The following is a 23,971-nucleotide window of genomic DNA, read 5'->3' as shown; positions in this document are numbered from 1 at the left end:
ATATACCATGGAGAAAAGGGCAAAATTCACTGGCATAAGCATTTACGATTGTGAGCAGGGCCTGACAGTAAATATTTTCAGCTATGCAGGCCACACTGTCTTTGTTACAACTACTCACGTTTGCTGTTGTGGTTGAAAACAGCCTGAGACAATGAATGAATTGTCTATGAATGGGCATGGCTGGGTTTCCAATAAAACTTTATTTATGGACACTGAAATTCGAATCTCATAATTTTCATATATCGTGAAATACTCTTCTTCTTTTGCCTTTTTTTCAGCCATTAAGAAATATAAAAGCCATCCTTAGATAACAAGCCTTATAAAGAACAGGTGGCAGACGGGATTAGGCCCAGCATGGTACAGCTTCCTGACCTCTGATCTGGTGTAATCAGATAGACCATTGACTGACTCTCCCCTGCTCTTTGCTAACCCTCCTTCTTTCTCTACTTTAGACACCACAGTGTGAATCAGAGTTTGACTTCGTAATGGGGAAAAAAAAATTATTTGTGAATTGAGGGGCCTACAAGGAAGGCAGAATGTCTCTCAAGTTAAAGGTTTGCTCTTTTCAAAAGGAAAATCATTAAAGGGAAGTTTAGCTATGAATGGGATGGCCTCCAAACAGAGTCCAGATGGGTAAGGTACAGACAAAGAAGAGTTGAACAGTTCACCTACTGAAGGAACAGGAATCTTGGAGTTGCCAGCTGGTACCTGGAGAAGAAAGATGAGAATCTGCAAAAGGAGATGAGGGAACCATCTAGTGAGAAGGGTCCCTGAGCCTCCCGGCGGTGACCCCAGGCCCCCGGGGAAGCAGCTGGTGAGAGATCTGCTCAGGTGGGAGAGTGATGGCTGACTTTCCCTGTGAAGTTGTCTGTGCTGTGCTGTCACTACCCCATTGTCCCCCAAACCTCTGTAAAACTGTGTCACACCTAACAGTCACACATGAGGTGTACTTCAGGAAGTAGGTACACGAAAGAGTATCCTTTGTTGAGCAAAGAAGCCCGGGAAGGCAACAGCTGCTACACGAAGCCGGATGGAGTGAGGAGCTGCAGGTCCCACAGAAGAGCAACTCTGAGCAAGGGAGGACCACCTGAACTTCTCTTTTGACCCCACACCGCTGTTCTCGCTTCAATCTTGTGTAAGGTATGCATTTCCCACAGGAGTCTGGATAGACCCTCTAGCTGTTTTGTGCAGACATAAAAGGAAAGTTTGGCCCCTGGAGGCTGGAGGACTTGGAGTTACACTTATTAACAAATTTTAGTGGCATCTTGTATTTTTGACAACTTAATTGTTTTTCTCATATTCACAATTATTTTCTTATAGGTGGTAAAGATAAACACTTATCTCACAGTTTTGCTTATGGTGGTCTTGATGGTAAAACTAAAATCGCCATGTTGGAGACACACATAACATGCACTTTGTTAACTTGGATGATCACAAACTCACAGGTGAAATTAGGATTTTATTTTAATTTATTTTTTAACCATAGAGGCAGTGGGGTCTAGTGGTTAACAGCATAGACTGTGGATTCAGACTCCTTGGGTTCAAATCCCAACTCTACCCCTTAGTGGTTGTGTAGACTTGGGAAAGTCAGCTAATATTCCTCGGCCTCAGTTTCTTATCTGTTAAATGGGGAGGAGGTTTTTGAGGGTGTTAAACAAGTTAATGAGCCTAAAGCTCTTGGAAAAGTACCTGGCCAAGAAGATGTGTCATTTAAAGTGTCAGCCACTATTATTGTATAAAACTTTGCAGCAATTATAGAATATCTGGCTCTGCATACATGTGAGTCAAATTATCTGGAAATGGAGGCCAGGTTTAAGAATTGTGCCACACATGGTGTTAGACAGCCTCATTTTGTGCCAGCAGATGGCTTCCTCGGAAGCACTGTGTCCAGAGCAAGAGCCCAAAAATCTTGCCTGCTGATAGATGATGGTCACAGGCGTTCGGACCCCAGGAGACAGAGGAGCCAGCATATCTGTGCAACTAGAGAGGCATTTAAGTTCATTCCATTTGGAAGCTTTTGTTTTGCCTTTGTTTTTTCCTGCATGGATAAGTCTTCCTCCCAACACATACTGCGTGAAGCCCAAAGGGCTCTGGGACAGGGCTGAGAGTGAGAAGACAGCGATTCTGTCCCCGGCTCCGTCACTTAGCCGCTGTGGGATCCTGAGCAAACTCACTGGGATTTGGTTTTCCCCTCATAAAATGAGGAGGTTGGCTCAAGCTTCTAAAGGACCTCTCACTTCCCCAACTGTACTTAGCTCTCATTTAACTCCTTCTTTCTGCTCTTTAAAATTAATTGTCAATATTTTTTGTGCCTTTCTTCTGATGGCTTCCATGAGACATTTCTGATTTTCTCCCTAAAACCCCTTTTCATAGGTACTTGGATAAAGGAATTTACAAACCAACTCTAATCCCACAGTGAAGGTCAGATCTACTTGGGGGAGTCACCTGAAACCCTCCTAGAGAGGAGATTTCAAGGGACACTGATTATTTCGTGGTGGTCCAGAAACGGTATTTGATCATTCTTAGGCACCCTTCCACTACATGCCATCGGGCAAGTGTCATTGTCAAACAGCCCCAGTCGTATTTGTCCTCATTTGTTACCTGGGCCATCAGATTTCTTTTTGACTGGTTCATCCTCTCGATCTTCCCACTCCACAGGACCTGCCAAATGTGTTCAACAAACATGAGTTAGATCCTTTTAAGGTAAATTGAACACCAACACTACTCTCCTGGATTAAAAGAGATTTCATAATTAATCTAGGGCATTCTGCCTATTTAGGAGTTCCTGGGGGAAAGTTGTAAGAATTCATAGCTTTCAGATTATCTTTACTCTATTCTTGAACAAGAATCATGTACACTGGGGTGATAAGCTATAATCCGCTGGTCAGATCTTGTCACTTTCCTGTTGTTAAAGGGACCGTGAGTTCAGAATGGTTTTTATATTTTTAACAGTTAAAAAAAATCTAAAAAAGAATAACGTTTCGTACTTGTGAAAATCATACGAATTCAAATTTTAATGGAGGAGCAGAGCCACACCATTTGTTTACATATTGTCAGTGACTGCTTTCACCCAACAATGGCAGAGTTGAGTTGCAACACAGACTTATGGCCTGTAAAACTTAAAATATTTACTATCTGGCCCTTTACAGAAAAAGTGTGCCAACTCCTGATACAAACTATGAAATTTTAATTTTGAATAACTTGGGATAACGTTACAGATTTTAGTTTGTCACTCCCTAAAATGGCATCATAAAGTTTCATTTTATTTTTTAGCTTCTTATTTGAGGCTAAGGTTGTCATATCTAGCAAAGAAAAATTCAGGACACCCAATTAAATTTGAATTTAAGATAAACAACAAATAATTTTTTAGTATAAGTAAGTTCCATGCAATATGCCCACATTATACTTAAGCTAAAAAATTATTTGTTGTTTATCTAAAAAAGTCAAATTTAACTGGGCTTCTTGAAGTTATCTGGTAACACTATCTAAAACCATTCACAATCTGATTCCAGTTAATCTTCCCAGACTTATTTCCTGCTGTGCTATTTTCTACTCTGTCTCTCATCTGTCTTCACCAGCTAAGCTGAGCGACTCTTTGTTTTTCATACCTGGTCTTGCTTTCTTGGGCCAGGCTCTATTCAAATGCTATCTTTTTCATGAAGAATTGCACTCCTTTACACTCGTGGCTACCAGTAATCTTTTCTCTCTCTGGTCCCACGCTATTTCATCTTACTTTTCAAGTGGAACTTTGTAGTTTCCTTCATTAGAGATTTTTTTCCTTATACTTGTGTTCCCTACTGGTTAAGATAGAAGGGTCGAGAGCCAGGACGCCTGGTATGAATTTGAGGCCCACGGCTCACTGAATGGCTGTGTGACCTGAGGCAGTGGCTTCCCCCTGAGGAACCTCCTTTCCTCATCCCTGTAGGGCCGGGAGAATAAAATGCCCCTATGCTGTTGTGAGGATCAAATGAGTTCCCATACAGAGAGCGCTTACATCAGCGCCTGGCTCCTGGGAAGGACAGAATCTACGAGCTTCATCTGTCCACAAGAGACGGAGAAGAGCTGATGCCTTGTACCAAGAAGGTGCTGAATAAATATTTATTAAAGGATTAAATAAACATTTATTTCAGTCCCAATATCATTGAATTATTGCTGCCTTTGATCTGTAGGTAAACAGTGGTGCACCTGCACCTGAAATAGTTTTCATGATACAGAGGAATGAGATATTTATAAGATGACTAGAGGACAGTTTTAGAACTGGTCAAATAATTTTGGAAGAACAAATGTCTGAGAATAGCAAACACAATTTTGGAAAGAAAAATGGTTAGTGAGGGGAGTTTGGAACTAAATTTTAAAACTAACTCTATAGCTACTGGACTCAAATACAGATGACACACCCAGAGCAGTAATAGGACAGTGGATCAGAACACAGAGTCCAGAAACATACATGAGAATAAATGTGAGCCTAATATTGACAAAGGCAGCATTTAAATGCAATAGAAAAAGGAAGAATCATTTAATAAACAAGGATAGCATAATTGTCTATCCATCTAAAAGTAAACAAACTAGGTCTCCACTTCATGAAATATACAAGATTCAAAATGTAAGTAAAATTAGGAGGAAATATAGGAAAACATTAGCATAATATCTGGAGGGAGGACTTTCTTAAGCAAGACGGAAACCTGGAAACCACAAGAGAAATGTAGCCTACTTGACATCAGAAAAAATTAAGGATTCTTTAGATAACATACTCCATAAACCAAATCAAAAGATAAGCATTGGGTTGTTAAACGTAATTGTAAGACATGAAAAAAGGATAATATCCCGAACATATAACTATTCCTTAGATTAATAAGGACAAACAACCCAACAAAACGATATTACAGAAAATGATAAAAGTGTTTAAATCTTAGATTTAGAAGTACAAATTATCAAGAGAATAAAAAATGTTAAGTCTCATTAGAAAAATTCAAATGAAAATAAAAGCCGTTTATCATCCCCAAGAAAGACAAGCTATAAAAACAGTAATAATACCCTTTGGGATAAAGCTACAGGGAAATGGACACTCCTGTATCTTACGTATTGGAGAGTAAATTACTAAAACCTGTAGGAAACTATCTATTAAAGTAAAAAAAGGCAGACCCTTTAACCCAGTAATCTCACTTTTGATCATCTATTCTGAGGAAAATGCATGTTCTTCTTGTCATTTTGCTATGCATTTAAATACACACACACGTAGGACTATTTACAAATTTTTGTGCAAGGATATCTATGCTAGCATTGTTCACTGGCAAAAATCTGCCAGCAAACTTTATGTCCATTGTGATGGAATAGTTGAGTAAATTATGCACTTATTCATACCCATATTATAGAATATTTTGCAGCTATTAAAAAAGAATGATCCAGTTTTATGAATGCTTAATTGGAGAAACGTTCACGATACACTGCTAATGGACATGCAATAGTACTTTGTACAGCATGAACTCATTTCTGAAAGACAAACAAAGGACACCATGCCTGCACACACATATGTATGCACGCCAGTAAGGTACGGAAGTGAGCACCACATGGTGTGAGGACTTGGCGCCTCCGGGGCTGTGTTTCCAAGGCAGCTTGCGCATCTACTTCTTTACTGCTTGACTTGTTACATCAGCTGTGTCTTAATTTTGTCTTTTCAAGCCAATAAGGTAGAATAAAATTAAAGTTACCAGGAGGTAGCAGGGAGCAGAACGGTCAAAAAGGAGAGAGGTTTTGCAATTAAAGCTCCATTAGAAATTATATTTTCCTTTTCTTTTATTTTTGGAATAGATTTTTAATTTCACAAGGCATCTATCTGTATGTCTTCCTTGTAAAGATCCAAAATATAGCAGATAAGCCTAAAATTCCCTTTAAGCATGCCTCTTAATCTCAGTCTCCCTACCCCTACCCCAAGAAGTAACCACTGTTACTAATTTGCTAAATATTCTTCCTCATATTTCTCTCCCACTTATACACTATTATATGAACCCATTAAAAATGCAAAATATTGTCATGAGATACTTTGGTTTCCTTTGTTTCCTAAATGGTTTCATAATGTGCATGCCATTTTGCAACATAATGCTTTTCCTTCAACAATACATCAGGAATTCTCCTCCAAGTCAGTTCAAAGTAACCCATCTCACTTTTTAAACTAGAGTAGCACTCTATAATATATTGGAAACATAATTTACTTACTCTTCTTTATGTGAGCGTTTAGGATGTTTCCAAATTTTTGTTATTAACAAATAATGTTTGGTGAATGTTCTGGGACATAGATTCTTGTGCACATGTGCAAACACTGCTTGAGGTTAAGCCACATACCTAAAAGTGGGACAGATCTGTAGTAGGACACGTACATTTAAAATGTTCGAGATACTGACTCATTATCCTTCAAAGTGGATGTCCTACTTTATAACACTGCTCACAGTGTTTGCAAACAGCTATCTTCCTACTAGCTCCAAACAGCGATATTATCAAATGTTTCGGTTCTTGCCAATCTGATAGGTAAAAAAATAATATGTCAAAATATTTAGTTTATGTTTCTTGTATTATTAGTGAAGGTGACCACTTTTTGGCCATTTCTATTTTCTGATCTGCGAATTGTTTTTCATATCCATTCATCTATTGGGTACAATTCTTCTTTTACTGATTTTTGGGAGTTTGTAGTATATCCAGATTATTAACCTTTAGTCTGATATATATAATGAAAATATTTTTCTTTAGTGCCCCACTTGTACTTAAACTTTGCTTTTGCTGTGTTTCGCTGTGGTTTGAAATGATTTCACCCTGAGAAATGTGTCCCAATTGTATGTTTTCCAGTGTTTCGGTATCATGTTGCATGTGGCATTGGTAGTTGTGTTCCATTTCTGGTTCCTGATCACTGTCTAAGTGTGCCTTCCCTTTTTTTCTTGATCAAAGTTTCAAAGGTTCATCTTTCTTAGTAGCTTTTTCCAAGAACAGCTTTTCACTTAATGATTTGGTCTTGTATTTCTTTTCTATGACAGTATTTACCTAAAAAATTAATTTTTTCTTTCTACTTTCTTTGGGTTTATTTTGCCCCCTCTCTTCCCACTTCATGAAATGCATCTTAATTTCAGGTTTTAATGTATTCTAAGTGTGGGACACGAGCAATTAAGTACAGGTAAAACCCTTTGCACTCTTTAGAAGTTAGGAATTTCATTCCTCCAAAGCTTCTGTCTTTGCAGTTCCTCTTTTGTAGTCGAGGGCCACAGAAATGAAATGGGGGTGCTGGCGAGCGGCTGCTGCACCCACGTGACACTCACCCTCCCCAGATCCCTTTCTCCTTCGTTTCTGACCTTCTCTTGCAGATCTTTTTTTCTCTTTGCGCCTCTGACGGAGTGCTGTTTTAGGGTCAGTAATCCAGGCTTGATAAACAAACTGAAGGGGTAAAGTTCAATTATTTTCTGTTTTTTTTAATAGTTTGAATTAAAAGAAAAGGAACCAACACCAAGCTTCCTGACTTTCAGAAATATGTTTTTTTTCTCCCAGTACAAACTAAATACCCCTCTCCCGCATCCTCAGTATTCTGAGCTGGCCTGTGCTATTCCCATTATCATGAAATAAAATATGCAAACAGTGTTGTAGGAATAGGTTTCATTCACTATCACAGGTAATCATGAGATGCTCTGAGAATAACAAATGTCCTCGCAGACACCACCCTTTGTGAGACTTAGTTACTGATTCTCTTGCATCACACACAATAGGAATAAACGGGAAGCCTCGCTAAGTAAAAATTGAATAGTTTTCTCTCATTGCGAATAAACTTTGAGTCAAAAACACAATAACATGTTTTACTCATTTACTTTGGGAAAACAGTTTTGTATATTTGACACTCTCTCTTGTGAATAACAGCTATTACCAGTAACTTGAGAAAGGGCTTTGTAGATTGATTAGATTTGGAAAGGAAAAAAATGTGATTTTAAGGTTAAAGAGTTATTCCAGAATGGTATAGAAGGAAAACTATGGTGCTTTTGGTTGCCTTTTGTCATTTTCATTCAAGAGCTGAAATATAGTTGCATTAGTATATTACGACCAATAACCACGACAGAGCAATTTTGAACAGCCCCCCACCAACAGCCTCCCAAGTCATGCAGGATGAACGCAAAGAAAACCTGGATGTACAAAGTCAGCCATCTGTGATCACGAAGCCAAGCAGACATGCTCCTCATGCACCCACAAACACACCTGCATCTCAGGGAAGCTGGGTTTTCTACTATGATGATAAAGTGAAAGGAATGTTTCGTGGGGGTGCTTGTAAACCCAGATTCTATATTATTTTCAGATTTCTGAAATCTTTGAAAAACACAGTGTAAGCAAACCACTGGCAGTGGGATGTCAGTAAGAATAAAGAGGGATTCAACTTTTGCATAGAGGGAAATGCAAAGGTCATAGGTTACCCAGAAAGAACATTCCTTTTTTTTTCTCACTGGTTGAAATCTGAATCTTATGGGCAATTAACCATGTAACACTTGTATCATTTCTGAATAACAAACCCACGAGGCAAAAAAATTATCCTATTTTATGCCAAAAACATACTTTGAAAAATGTGAAGATGAACTGGAATTTGAAGGAGAAACACCAAATCAGGGAATTCATGGTAAATGTCTAGACATTGAGCATGTTAATCGGGAATTCTATCAAGAATATCTCTGAGGTTTGGCACACTAATAAGCAAATTCACTTTAGCAAAATATTGATTCTTTAAAAAAACTGAATGGCTAAATATAAGAAATTTTCAGGCTTAAGAGCAACATACAATGACATTTTCTTTAAAAAAAAGTGTTATTATACTCTTGCTTTTAGATAATGCAAGAATGCCAAAAATAGAAAATAAAAGTGTAATTCAGCATTTGTGAATATAACAGGAGTGCAAATTGGAGGAATTCTTTTGCTCTGAAGAAAAATGAAATCACTGGGAGGGAGGGTGAGAAGGAGAGAGAGAAGAGGATGTTTAGGATAGAAATGAAGAGGTCTTGTAGAAAGGGTGAGTGCCAGAAAAATTTGTCTTATTGAAAGGGAGCTCCTGGTTCTATATATGATCCCTAAATGATTAAGTCCATCCGTGCTTTCTTGTTGAGATGAGAATTTAGATGATGCAAGTAAGAGGAGTAAAGGGGTCGGGGGGGGGGGGGGCGAGGGACTCTTATGACAAGTCCTTATTTGTAGGCAAATTATCTTAATGTTGATGTTTGGAAATACAAACGTTTTATAGTTCCAGGGTCAGTCTGACTGTTTCAGGAAAACGTTGATAATGAAGGAATAAGAGTAAATATCCCAATTCTTACTGAGTCAAGAAATGGAGGATCTTTACTGAAACTTTTCAATTCTTAGATTGCAACTGTAACTATCATCTAATTTTATGAGTTTCTCTGGGGATTAAACACATGTACTAGTAAGAATAAGTAGAAAAATGCATAAAAATGTACATAAATGACCTTTGGCTTCTCCAAACTGCCACTATCATGTATTCCCACCTTTATCTTAAATGCTATCATATATATTAGGGAAAAATGGGATTCATTTTACTGAAAACTTATTATGCAAAAAGTATTTAATTTTTAAAACAGGAGAGAACTTTATTGAAGTGGTGATCCTTAACTGAAAATGGTTAAGTTTTATAAACTGTCCTTTGATTCAGGTGTAATCCAGGACTTTCTTTATGTTGTCTGGAGGATTTTTTTAAAAGTAAGATGGAGGATAATTCCACTGCAATCTTTCACACGAATTATCAAAGATGAATGGAGAGACTCATATGGTAGTCATAAAACGAAAAAGAAAAAGGGTTCTGGGGCAGTGGTAACAGTGAATATCACAGTGAACACCAGAAGCCTGGCATTTCAAGAAGGAAGGAAGCTAGCGGTCTGGACCGCGCTGCTCAGGGTGGACCTGGGAGCCAGAGAGAGAGACAGAATTTCTGGTCCCACTGGAGCTGCTGAATTTAAATAACCTGCATTTAAATAAAACCTCAGGTAAACTGTGAGAAGCCCTGGTCCCCCTCACTATCCAAACCACCTGCTTAACACCTGAGGAGCATGAAGACCTCAGAGTTTCAGTGTCTGCCCCAGATTAAGTCAGGAGAAGCAGCTTTCCACAAAACACAAGAATAGTAATTCATTATTTATGATTTTCAGTAATGAAGAGATTACACATAGGTAGCTAGATAATTTCTTTTGGGCATTAGATTCATTAAGAAATAATCTTTCAACAGTTTCCTCAGCACTATAACCGAGGGCGTGCGGGGAGGGGCACACAGATTGTGCACAGCAGCACGGCCCGTAAGGCACTGGGTGAATTCAGAATGGTAAATGGAAGCCAAAAAGATCTCTGGAGAGAAACGAGTCTTTCGTTTGTGTATTCGTAATTTTACCAGCTTTCTGAGAAAATTTATCATACTTTTTACACATCGTAACTGATGCATGCAACCAGATGTGACCCTTTTAAAATGAGATGTGATTTAGGCAAAACTATGAGACGGACAGAAAGTATGTGTATCTGCATTTTCTCTTTCTATTTTTTGATAGGCTCTGGTGTCAACCGAAAAACTAGAATCAAATAAGAAATTTGGCTTTTCAGAACTCTTTTTGGAACGGTTTGCCTAATACTGTAAATTATTATAATTCCTTCACTGAGCGATCTATAGAACAGGGAAAATGCAGACACAGGACAACGGGGATCTGCTTGTCTAACGTTCTACGGAGCGGAGGGCCACACACCACACACCAGTAAAACATCAAATACCTTTGCAGCTCTGATTAAATACTGAAGAATAGTTTTGGGAAGTTTAATGACAGACTTTGGCAAGGCTAAAATGGCTGATGCAAACTTCCCAATAGCTCTCTAAAAGAAGGACAAAGCAAGAGGGATTAGTAGAAAAAAACCAAAAACTAATAATTTAATATATGACGTCAGTATGAGTTTGTCTCTACAGTTACATCAACTAGGTTAAAATGTGCCAATCATTGAAAGCTAGAATAAATTGTGCTCTGCTTGTAAGTTAGGAATAAAGAATACAGTCAATCATTGCTTGTAATCCATATGGTGAAGATGATCATGTTCTCTCCTTTGCTGCATGATGAGTGATGGTTAGAAAAAAATTCATTAGAATAAAAATAAACAAGTTAACTCATTAGTATTTGACAAGCCAGCCACACACAAGCACACAGACACAGTCATCAAGAAACACACACAGGTAGCAATGGAGCCAGTGAGAAAGCACCAGAGCGAGGTGTCCCCGTGGATAATTAAGTTCTTCCATTTCACTGGGAAGATGGGGTGGATGTAACCTGCCAGCTTGAGAAGACCTGGCCAGCAAGTGACAGTGGCTTAGCATGGACACATCATGTAGCTGATAGACATCATTCTATGTGCCTTGTAGTACAACTAATGGGAAACACCAGTCCTAGGAGGGGGCTCCTTGATAAGAGAAATATATACCATGCTTTCATGCCATACGTAACTCTACTGACAAAGCCTCCTCTTTAACAAGTGTTAATTACATATTCACCGGCTACATTATATTAGACTGGTAAGTCATACAGCTGAAAATGATACGGCAGATTCTGAAAAAGAAAGGCAGTTAAGCTGAAAAGATCTGAACTGTGCTAGATATTTTCATTATTCCCATAAATTCTCAAATCTTTAGAAATACAAATGAAACTGATTTTGAAAATTTGAGGCAACATTTAAATGACCATTTATTTCAAAATGAAGCAAGTATTTTTTTTTTCATGACCAGCAATTTCACTTATCAAAATCTAAGTCCACTCAAGCAATCCAAAGCAATGCCACAGAAGTCTTCTTCACTTTTAGCTGCAACAGAAAAATAAAGTTCGCCCAAGGAAGCTTTATTTTTTGTTTATAGCATCAGAAAATGTTTTGATGCCAGTGAATGAAGACCTGACTGGAACATCGTACTTGCACGGCGGTAAGTATGACAATGCTGAGAGCAAGCAGCATTACACTTTAAGGAGAAATAAACAACTTCAGATGTAAATTAGAAGCTTCTGGGAGCTATATCACATACGAACATGGCAGAAGAAGTCTAGGCCTGCAATTAAGGTTTGTCACAGAGAAAAAGTCTTCCAACGAGTAAAGCACGTGATTTCCCCAACCCTGTCATTACCTGGAAGGCCGACCTTCTTGGAGGCTCTTCTTCTTCCTTTTTAAATTCTTCCTCTTCCTCTTCTTCACTATCCGTTTCAAACAAATAATAATCTCCACTCCTGACCACTGAGCAAAACAAAATATTTTCTTATTTCTTGAAAGCGATATGAGATAATTGGGGGCTTATTAATGAAATGCCCCCCCAAAGATACACAAATTGTCCACAAAGGGACCACAGCAAGAAATGTTGGCAGGGAGGAAAAAACAAGAGATGAAGAGAACTCATTCTGGCTAACACTATGTGGTATCGGCATGACTGGGTCTACACAGCACGAGGCCTTGTCTATGCCACGTAAGAGAACTGGCTATTACCAGGCGCATCTGGCATTTTCCTCCTTCTTCATTGTAAATTTTACACAGATGCATCAGGTCAACTCTGCAGCAACCAGTTTTGTTACCAAGACAGCCAAAATAACTGAAAATTATTATTGTTTCACAATTCAGAAATTTTGGTCCTTTAGACAAGGCCGAAGTGAATAGGAGAATTTGGTGTTGTCTGAGTGGGTCCAAAATGTTGTAGAAAAGCCAATCTGGATGATTCAGGACCAAGAATCAGTGTCACCAACTTTCTACTTCACTTTATACTGTGCAGACCTCGCTTCTCCACATGTGACACAAGGGACATAACACACATGGCAAGATATTTGAAAGAGTTTTTTAAAAAATCACACATTTCCATTAAGAGGAAATGGGTAGGTAACATAAAAAAAATACAACCACAAAAACACCACCACCACCACCACCACTCTGGCTGTTTCTACGCGTAGCATGGGACAGACTGAGGCACGGCCGACAGCGTCCATACTCTTTACCACTGTTGGGCTTCTGGTCAACCAGGAGCTCCCCAGTTGCTTCTAAAATTTGAGGAGAACTGTACTGACCATAAGACACAGAGCACAAACAGTATGGACCACCTTGCCTTGCCTGACATTTTCCCTGCAGAACATACTGCTGTGTTAAGAGTTGGAAACAGAGAGAGCTGAAATGTCCAGAGATTTAAAGAATTTTGAGAATCAAATATTTATCATTTTGATCATTACTTTAAGTTGCCAGAGAAAAGAGACCCAGCATATACATTTCTGATGCTATAAGAACTGTACCACTATTGCATGAAAACATACTCATGTTTTCAAGTTACATTCAAGTTTTCAAATGCTGAGGTATCTTTTGGATGACTAACAGGGTGTCTTCAGTTGTCAGGTTGGACCTATACATTGTAAAGTAATGGAAAACCTCGGCTTGTTTAAAGTTAGTCGCTTCAATATCACTAAACATGGTCAAAAGGTCAGGAATTTCGCCCACGACTTCAGACATATGTGCAGCCTCCATTCCTGAAGAGGCAGAGTGAATGAATTGGGCCTTATATCCTTGAACAGAAGCACTGTCGTCTGTCATTTTTACTTTGAAGAAAGAACCGGGCTCAGAGTACTGAACCCAGGCCTGAGGAAATAAATGCAATACAACATAAGGTAAGAATAAGCGAGAACAAACCAAAGTCACAGCATTACGTTTGACAGTGAGGAAGCCCGTTAAAGTAACGCCTTCACATAAGCTCAGAGATTTGCAGGAAAGTCGCATGGACTCTATGTCACATGGTCATTTGGTAAAAACAGAGTGTTACAAGATTGAGCATTTTACCCTCATTATAGGCTCTAAAATCAACAATAGCTTAAATGTGTTCAATCATACCTTCTGTAACTTTATTCATGCGGACACTGTAAGCCCAGTTTTCATCTCAAGTAGTATAACATTGATTTTATCATTTAAAAAACTTTAGCAATTTGTATGTGAGAAATCGAATTAACACATTAAAAAAAAGATGATAAAAGTCTCCTATTCCTTTATAAAATGTTATTGAAATGAGACCAAGAAAGTAATAGACAATATTTTCTTTAGTGCTGTCTGCTAATAATAAGTACAGAAGCTCTTACATATACATTTGTTAGTTCAGACAGAGATCCTGCCTCCAGCCTGTGTCCCTACATATGTCATGGATGTTGATGCTGTTGCTGAGAACTGAGTGTGAAAACAACTTTCAAAGTCCCACCACCTGTATGCACAGAAACTTGGCCCTTTTTTTCAGATATTTAACAGTAAAGTAAGACTTGGTGTTGATGTAGGCAGTACTGAATTGACCTGGAGACGAACGGCTCTGGAGTGGAAGGTATCATTGAACAGCAATAATGCAATCGCATGTGTGCACATAGGGATGGAAGTGGGAGATCTGTCACCTACAGATGACGATAAGATCTTGAATGCTTACTAATAACATGAACAACATAGCAACATCGTTATATTGTCAATTGACTTACTCAAGGGTATTCCAACTACACTTACTCTTATGCTCAGCACCTCTAAGAAATATCTATTTAAAAGCCCAGTGACTCAAGAGATCAGGATAAGGGCTTTTAATAAAGTGCTTCTAGATCTAATGATAAGTTTTGGAACTTGTCATAGTCTAGAAAATAAACCACATATTCATTCCTTTCCTTTCCTCACAAACTTATAAAAGGAAATACATTTTGTAGAAAAATTTTAACACTACTGTCAGAATCTGATTCCAAGCTATGAATTACACACATTCCTGCATTATTGCCCCATAAGGTATTATAACAAGGCACATTTAGTCTGGTATCAGTCTTCAAGAACTTGATATAATGAGGGTGAAATGAATCAGAAAATCTAAAGTCAATAACCCTTATAGGAAGTTCTCTAAAGTATTACCAACTTGTAAGATGATTATCAAAGACCATATCCAATTCCTTCCAAAATGCAACGTTCAGGTGAGAAAAGGAAAGACAACCACAACAATTGTGATGGGAATTTACTCCAGGTGAAGGTACAAAACATTCAGTAACATAATTTTGAAAATGGATAGGTCTCTCTAAACCAGCAAAGGGCCCTTAAAACAGAAAGACAGGCATAGTTTACTTGTGACTTGATAGAAATAGACAGCTAGTGCACTGCATTATCAGATCATTAGCATGACCAACATGCCAATGGACAACAAATTAGAGTCACGCAAAATTTCGACTTGAATTCTTGTCTTTTGACATGAACATCAAATGAAATGAAACTCTTCATAACTCATGGATTTTTTTTGGCCATAATGCCAAAATTCAATATTTGGGTTAAATTTAATTACATCCAGGTATACTGAGCAAATTTTGAATATTGCTTTACTCAGTTGGCTTGCTGATTTTAGAAAATTATTTATTGGGTGAGAGAGGCCAATGCCAGATCTAGGTGACATTAAGAACTAGATAGGAGAAAAGACCCTGACTGATTTGACCTTCTAGTGATTCTGAATATCCTATTAGTAGAGGCGCTCGCATCATCGTGTGGTGTTATGGGCCTTGGTGCCAACCTTTATCTAATTGCATTAGCTATAGTTATCAAGACATAGTATAAGACATAAAAGACTGAAGACATTACAATTAATTTGCAAAATAATTAATGATTATTCATATTCTAAAAAAATTAAGAACGGTTAAATTGAAAGGGATCATTCCATTATAATAACATTGGCCAATAATGAGTGATATTTCCTTTGCTAAGCAGAACAAATTTAGCCATGAAATTCCCTAATTCCTCTTTTTTTTTATGATCAGGAGAGAAACGCACTAATTCTATGTGGCTATGAAGCTCTGCTTTTCAAAAACTGTTTTCTGATTTGCTCTGTGTTGGTCATAGCTGAGCTGCACGTGGTGCCGAGGCCACGCCACATGCTGGGGATTGGATCTGTAGTGTAGTTTTTGAGGCTTTTTGAAACTGGGGAGGGGGCAGAGTGAGAAACTGAAGGCATTTTAAGTTATCCTCACTTTTATAGTCAATAAATTGCCAAAAAATCTTACACGCAAATCAATTAAAGCTCTGGGAGTGAGGGGAGGAAGGCTTCCTGGCATCCACGCCGAGTGCCTCACAAAAAGGGTCACAGACACTTTGGACATATGCTTCTCCTGAAATCAGAGGCCCGGGAGGAGCCCAAACTCATTTTTAGTAAGAGTTTGCAGCCACAAAATGTGACTGTATCAGCAGAGCTCTAGACCTCAGAACTGGATCACATGGCAGTCCATTCTTCTTGCCTTTCTGAGCCCAGAGATGGTGCTCAGAAGATGCAAGACACATGTCTGGCTTTCTTCGGCCAGCAGGGTAATCAGCTGTCTCCTCTGGCAGATTTGATCCGCAGGGCTCAGAGAGCCTCTACATCACAATTTTCCTACACTCTGACCCCCTATCAAGTCACAAGGATCAAACCATGCATGGAACACACGGGTCACGGGGACACCCGAATTCTGGTCAAGGATATAAGGGTTAGAATCGATGAAACTGTAAGAGGATTGAGGAAACCTACTGGAAGCATGATCGACCCAAGGCCGCCACCACTGCTTTTTTTTGCCTTTGGCTTTCTGTTTGTCTGCTTCTCCTAAAATAAAATACGTCCAAATATTAATTCTTATAAAGCAAGAAAACAAATTTTGAAAACCACGCTTCAACAATGCAATTGTCAAAATCTAGCTAAGTTGCAAAAGTACATTAGGGGTCAGGAAAAGGAATTACACTGACTCTGAAAAGTTTACATGAATTAGCAGGCGGGTTCACAAGGTAAATACTAAGTGTTATAGCAACATTATGCCACATTTTCACTTTCTTTTTAGTAACTGAGGCATATAAAGAAATATAAAAAAGAAGGGATTCTCTGTAAAAAATCGATCTCACATTGAATTTTCCATTGAGTTAACAGAAAAGAAGCATCATCCACATTTTATAGAACAATTTAGTGGCAAATAATTTGTTAAAATGCATACATTCCAATAACCAGAAATTTTTCCTGTGATTATTTTAATGCATTCTTGGAAAAATATAAATTTACTGGTGATTAATACGTACTATATACTGGAAAAATATAAGGCACTATTTCTTTATTCTTTTCAAATAGAAAAGCATGTAAACATCTATAAGAAGACCTCTAAACTTAATTGGATATAATAAATCTATAATTAGATATAATAAATATATATTTCATCTTAATTTCATTGGAACAGACAATAATGAATAATATCCTAACTACTACATTCAGATGTCACATAAAGTATGCATACATATTTCATTTTCATATAAAATTTTAGAAATCAAAGACAACAGTAGACGGCATATCTGAAATATTCCGTAAAGGAACAAATTAAGCAAATTCCTACCCATTTTCTTCAAAAACACATGTCTGTGACACAGAAGCTAGCTTATATGCTGATTAAAGTTGTCTTGCTGAAGGGTCGATACTTGTAAAATCATGGATTCATTAACTATGTACTTTACGGAACAAACTTATCCCACTCACAAGGGGAAGGTAAAACTTTCTAAGTTAAAAAAATACTTTGAAAATATTGGCGGAATGAAAAGTAACGTTATTTTACAGCCCTGCCCAATATCATGCTATGATTCAACGTCAAGGTGCTCGAACAGGAGGGAAATGTCTCCACATACTTTCATCATCCTCTTCAGAGAGCTTTTGGATGTCTTGGCCTTCCCCTGACTCCTGGGTCAAGCTCAGCATCCTCTCCTTACCCTTTTTGTATTTCTGTTGTCTGGCCTTGATGCGATCCATCCTGCAAAATAAAGCAGCAGCAGCAATGCCAGGAACACACCCACAGTCATCACATGGTCAGCACGTTGGGTTTCTATTTTTATGTATAAAGCCAAAATCATGGACAAAGTGATCAATATTTGAAAATTGTGAATAGTTGCTTACTAGCAATGAGTATCTCCTTGCTTTTTTAAAAATACCCATGTTATTTTGCACTACATAGATGTTACTCAATAATATGATCAATAATAATTATGCTAAGGTGACACACAGTACTTTACGTTCATTTATATCTTGTACTGCAGCCATTCTGAACACAGCATATTATGAAATATAAGTCCTTCATTCTCCCAGCTTTCGCATTCTTAAACAAATGGAAAAATTCAGTGAAAATTACAGTAACAGGCCTCACTAATGGGAAATCAGGAACACACTTTAAATGTGGGTATAAATTTGTTATTTCTCTAGACCCAATTTAGCTAGAAGCAACAAGAGCAACAGTTATACCACACTGTATTTGAATTATATATGTGTTTTTTATATAATGCGTAGCTTTGTGAAAATACCCATGCTGAGGGATAGTGAAATTTGTACCGGCAAATATTTTTGCATGGGGAACAAAGCTGGGAAATGAGGTCAGAGAGAGATGAAGCTGTCTTTGCAAACTTGGGGAAATTTCCTGGTGTCTGCATTTTCTTGGGGAAAGTAGCTAGGTTCTGAGTTCTATGGCCATCAGCTCTTAAACCTGGCCCCAAACATATACAGCACTACTAATCCTCTAAAGTTCCATTCACTGCTGGAAATTTTACTCCAGGAAAATTCTTTTTCAATGGGCTAATTAAAAAAAAAAAGGAATTCTCAAATCTCCTGGGTGGAGTCAGTCCTTTACTTGACTTCTCCGGAAAGGTGTGCTGGCAAAGGCTTCAAATTGATTATAGGGAGATACGGGTTGTATTTCTAGTGTTGCCTCTAGTTAGTTGTGGATTTTAAGTCATTGAATATTATGGGTCATCAGCTTCTTCCTGAAGAGACTGGATTCGAGTATCTCTACAGCTCCTTCCAAAGCGAGGACTCTGCATTGCTTCCCTTAACGCACAGATGTAACGCACGTCCACTCCAAGTGCCCGGCACTGGGCAAGACCCTGCCTCATTCATCAAATTATTTAATCTTCATAAAAACCCAGACAGGATTGTGAACTCCGATTTAAAACAGGAAATTAAAATTCAGAGAATTTGAACGACTTGCTCAAGTTTCCAAAGTAAGCAGCTGAACTAAGACTTGACTCATCTTATCCCAAAGGCTCCTTTTCCACAATTTTGCAGGTATCTTTCTTCCAAAGACTTCCGTTTTCAGTCTAGCGGGCATAAACCACCGCCCCAACACAAGGGCAAATACTTGGGAAAGTTAACTTGAATGGGATTTTCAGGGAGTTGAGGCTCCCCAGCAGCTGGGAGCCGGCTTAATGGGATCACACGAACCAAAAATAAAAGGAAAGGAGAAGCAGAATAACACAAAGCATCCTTACTGCCTCTTCAACTGATCCATTGACTTCTTCTCCTCCTCAATTCTGGCCTTTACAGCCTTCACAATTGTGGCCTGGAAAAGTTCCGCCCCTCTAAAGGAAAACCAGAAACAGAACAAATTAGTTTTATCATTGTTATTCACTGTCCCTCGAGCATGATTACAAAGGGAGAGAAAACATGGAGTCTCCTGGCTGGTAGCGGGTGTTGCAAGGTCCTGCCTCAAAGCCTCCTCCAGGGGACCAACAAGGCAAGCCTCCCCCTGGCAGGGAGTGGGCTGCTCACGACCCTGGGAGGTCGGCACAAAGAAAATGCTTTGTGTTTTCTATGGCATTAAAGGCCACACACTTCTTCAACCTCTTCAACACATCCCATAGAAGCTTACACCTCAGTGAAGGGTCACTAACTTGACCTTTTTATGGTTGTCCTGTGAGGGGACATTTGAAAGGAGGAGTGAATTCAGACTGGTTTTCTACTCAGTAAGCAGGAAAGGGTGTGCACTGAGCTGGGGCTTCCTTAAGGGAACATGCAAAGGTGGAGGGCAAGCCCATCAGTGGGATTCTCTTCTTCCTATCCTTTCACGCCCTTCTGTTCTTCCTCACTTTTCAGGCCAACTCAAGGGTCTCCATAGATCTCATCAACCTCTCTTAATACCTTCAAGCCTGTCCCATTGTCATCCCGTCACATCCGCTTGGCAAATCCCAAGTCTGTAGGAACCCAATGGTGCGCACCAGTCCTGTGCTCGGATCGGCTGTGTCAGCAGTGCAGAAAACGCAGGACCGGGCAGGTTATCCGCTGCGCCCCTACACTCACAGGAGATTCTTCTGCTCCTCTACAGCGCTATTTCAAACTGCCCACACATTTCTCAAGTCTCGAAATCTGTCAAGGGCTTTTCTCTCCTGGTAAGTGACCCAGCTTCCTACTTCCCAGAGAACCTAAGTCATGAAGCAATAATTTGCTCAGCTTCCTGCCACCTATCCTGCGGACAGCCTTTACTGCAGTGACAGGGAAGAGGTGACGTTCTCCTGCCAACGCCTGCCTGTGCTCAGGTCCCTCCCCACCCTCAGCCTGAGGAACTCCATCCTCTCTGCCTGCATTCCAACCTTTGCACTGCTACTGAATCCTGCTTCCAAGAGGCAAACATGCTCAGGTCTTACTAACCTTAGAAAAAGAACCTGTGTACACCCGACAGTTTTCTATGTATGCCCTTACATCCCTGTCCCTGCATAGGCAAATATCTTGCCATCACGTCTGCAAGCCTGTAACTTCAGCCTCAGCTCATCGGTGTTTGGCTCTGCCCCCTCTACCTGTGAGGTCACTGACTGTGCTGTTCAACCTTCATCTCGTCTTTCTGTGTCCCGTCTGCTGAACTTCAGCTTTCAAATAGCCTTCCTCAGGCTCCTTCGGCACCTGCTCTTTTGGTTTTCCTTCTTCCTTTCTGGCTCAGAGTTCCTGGTCTTCTCTGCCCATCTCTTCAATGTGAACACTCACCAGGGCCCTCTTCTCATTCTCCACATCCTCCCCAGGCAGCTCCAACCACTCATCTGCTGCAATACCATCTGTGTAATGATGACACTCAAGTCTATTCACATCTCCACCCCTGTCCACTCAGCTGCCAGCTGCACTTCCCAACCGGGTGAATTTCACATGCCCACGAGACCTACAACCCCCCACGGCAGGCAGCCTTCTCTGCCAGTGTGCAGCTCCTTAGGTTCTCTACATTTGGGATTGGAACCGCCATTTGCTTAAGCCAGAATCCTAGGCATGTCATCCTCTAGTCTTCCCTTTCTATCACCATCTCCCTCCTTTCCAATCAACTTTATGGTCGTGCCAATTTTACCTCTCAATACCTTTCTATTTTATCCCATCTTGGTCCTAGCCATCATCTCTATCTTGGATCATCAGAGCAGCCACCTAGCTGGTCCGGCTGTCTACAGTCCTGCTTATACCTAATATATTCTCCACACCACAACCAGAGTGATCTTCTGAAACGCAAATACAGCCTGCCTTCCTATTGTCTGTGAGATTACTTCTAAAGTCATAAACACGGTTTATGAGGCCCCTGATAATCTGGCCTCTCCTTACATCTCCAGTTTATTTCTCACCACTCACAATCTTCATCTTCAGACTTCTGTGTTTCAGCCACTCGGAGCTTCTTACAATTCCTCAGTCCAAACTCCCCTCGGTAACTTCACTCAGGCTGCCTCCCTACCTTCCTCCTCTAACTCCTGGTCACCCCTCAGACAGCAGCTCACAATGGAAGGCTGCCCTGGTCCCTGCCCCTGCGGTTGGCTATATGTCCTTGATACAATCACACAGCTTCCTGAACGTCTCCTCCCATCACACCAGCCACTTTGGATTGTGATTGCTTATTGGGGTGTCTCTCTCCCCACCAGTCTGTAGGCTCTGTGAGGGCAGGGCAAGCATCCATCGTTGTAACAGAGTAGGCGGTGAGTAATGGATGAATGAATGAATGTCTATTCTTCAGAAAGTCCATTGTGAGTTCACTGCTTATTAGACATGAGCTCTACTCCTAACCAAAGCCATCACTTTCTGTAACATAAATAACTGTGACAACTTTGAGGAAAAGATACCAGCTTCCTATTTTGCCCAGGACCTCTAAGTACCAAATGTGTATGAGAAGCAAAAAAAATGCATTTACCAGCAAAAATACCAGCTGATATACATAAGTAAACAAGGTTACTGCCGGCACAGGATGAGACATTGTGCTCTGCTCGGAAGATGATGTCTTGGATACTGGTAAAATAATTACAATGGTAAATTCCAGGGCCAATATTGTACATTAAATGAAATCACTGTTCATCTACATAGTGAGGGCCAAGGGTGCCACAGGGCTCCTTGGATCAAACATAGGTCCTCTCCTAGGTCCTCTTTGTATTTGGCTACAAGTTAATTACAAGGACTTGGAATTGCCTCCATATAAATAGACTTTTGAAATAAACATTTTGTTCATCCTGGCAGGGAAAGAGAACTCCAGGAACACTGGTGGTATAAACACAGATGTATTCGTTTAAACTACAAATCAAAATGATAGATATTGGCAATTTCATATGATACAACCCATTGTTTATCAGGCTAGTTAGTGTCGTGGATCTGATGGGACCCAGGCGGGGATCTAGGCAGGGTCAGCGTCTCTGAGAGGTGCCCCGCAGTCCAGGGGATCACGCACCTGGCCACTGACCGCCCCCATCTCAATGGCATTCCCTTTAACATCTAGTCTTCTTCCCGGTTTTTTCCCGTAAACCCACAAGACTGGGGACAGAAACCAGAGAAAGGCAGTAACCCAGTAGTTCCAGCGTCCCAGAGCAGAGAAAATCAGGTTGTTGGGGAAAAAGAGAGCGAAATGAGGGAAGGAGAAGGAAAGACAAGGAAGAAGGATTTAGAAGCAGGCTGCAGGGACAAACTCCTCATCTAAGACCTGAGGAATAAGAGGTGATTATGTTTCCTCTATTTTCAGGAGTTTCTTCTTGAAATAGAGGCAGGGAGGGGCAAGATGGGCCAGACTGTAGCCTGACACGGCCCATGTTGCTGCTTTGACTGAGGCCGGAAGGAGCGCCTCCTCGTGAGGGGTCGGTACTGAGGGCTCTGGACCGCCAGGCACTCTGACCTTGCAGCCTGTCCCATTCCTGTGAAGCCTGCCTCGGCTCCACAGACTTTCTGGTTACGCCCCTATTTTAGATCTTAAAGGCTTTAGGTTAAAGCCATCTTGGATTGATTTTCCTGGAAGGAATTTCTTAATTTTTTGTGGGTTCTACAAGTAAGCTCAGACAGAGAGCACAGTGCAGTATTCCTTCCAGACAGGTTTCTTAAGAGGATCCACTTGATTCCCAAGCCAGACCCACCTTGACGCCAGGATCTGTGAAGCTTTTATATCTGCCACGACATGTAGAAAATAGTAACTCATGAAAACTCTCCTTTGCAGCAGGAGGAAGGCAAAACATATGCTGTCCCAGATAATTCCTGCTTCACCACTGGGCAGTTTACATGAGGAATCGTCATCAGCTGGGGCAAAAAAAGTGGGAAAAAACTAAAAATAACATCCATTTTCATTGTTATTTTATAAAATCTGCGGTATGATCAGACTTGGGAGATCACACAGGCATAAAATAACATTCTGATGCATCAATTCATTCATGAGTGGATTTATTTACAATGGAGGCCACACACTTCAAATCCACTATTGACACTGATTCATAAGGCTGACCACAAAGGGAACTCTTGAAAATGTAAGGCACAGGGGGGCCTCTTTGCCAAGGAGGGCTCCTGAGTATTTCTTTCTCTTAGGGAGAAAAGACCCTTTCTCCTAATAAGGGCCATGGAGAAATAATGTTGGTATGTCCCAGGGTCAGAGGAAATACTCTGGTACAAAAAGAGCACCCCTTCTGGGAACGGGCTCTCCCAAGGGTGAGCCTCAGAGCCGTTAAGGCAGTATGGTCTACTCGAAGAAGCACATCTGATCCTAAGGCAAGACAACTCCCAGTGACTCTTCAGCCTCAGCAAAGCATGGCCTGCACTGGAAGCCACAGTGAAGAAAGCGTCATGTTCAAGTTGCCCCCATTCTGGGCACCACGGAGAACGCTGTGTGGTGTTGTCCTGGGTTCCAGTGCAAGAAGCAGAGGGATGGGAATGGGACTTCTGCCTCGG

General features: G+C 40.1%; 1 protein-coding gene across 5 annotated transcripts in view; it reads right to left on the bottom strand.

The window, feature by feature from the left end:
* PIEZO2 (piezo type mechanosensitive ion channel component 2) overlaps positions 1-23,971 on the bottom strand; it is a 427,346-nt gene that overhangs the window by 42,940 nt on the left and 360,435 nt on the right. For 3 of the 5 annotated variants that reach the window (XR_011504549.1, XM_070513541.1, XM_044773461.2), the window contains 7 exons: positions 23,170-23,329; positions 19,312-19,401; positions 17,686-17,807; positions 16,556-16,627; positions 12,161-12,267; positions 7,302-7,416; positions 2,602-2,661 (listed from right to left, as the gene is read on the bottom strand). Coding sequence is in view for 4 of the 5 variants with exons in the window: in XM_070513541.1 (XP_070369642.1) it covers positions 2,602-2,661; positions 7,302-7,416; positions 12,161-12,267; positions 16,556-16,627; positions 17,686-17,807; positions 19,312-19,401; positions 23,170-23,329 (726 nt within the window). In the remaining variant the exon portion in view is untranslated. Of the gene's footprint in view, positions 1-2,601; positions 2,662-7,301; positions 7,417-10,776; positions 10,876-12,160; positions 12,268-16,555; positions 16,628-17,685; positions 17,808-19,311; positions 19,402-23,169; positions 23,330-23,971 lie in introns of all 5 variants that reach the window. The other 2 variants (XM_070513542.1, XM_070513540.1) reach the window with 2 other exon arrangements.

The sequence above is a fragment of the Equus asinus genome, chromosome 7 (assembly GCF_041296235.1).
Source record: "Equus asinus isolate D_3611 breed Donkey chromosome 7, EquAss-T2T_v2, whole genome shotgun sequence".
Lineage (NCBI taxonomy): Eukaryota > Metazoa > Chordata > Mammalia > Perissodactyla > Equidae > Equus > Equus asinus.
The sequence above is the reverse complement of the archived record's forward strand: the minus strand, read 5'-3'. Positions and strand labels throughout refer to the sequence as shown.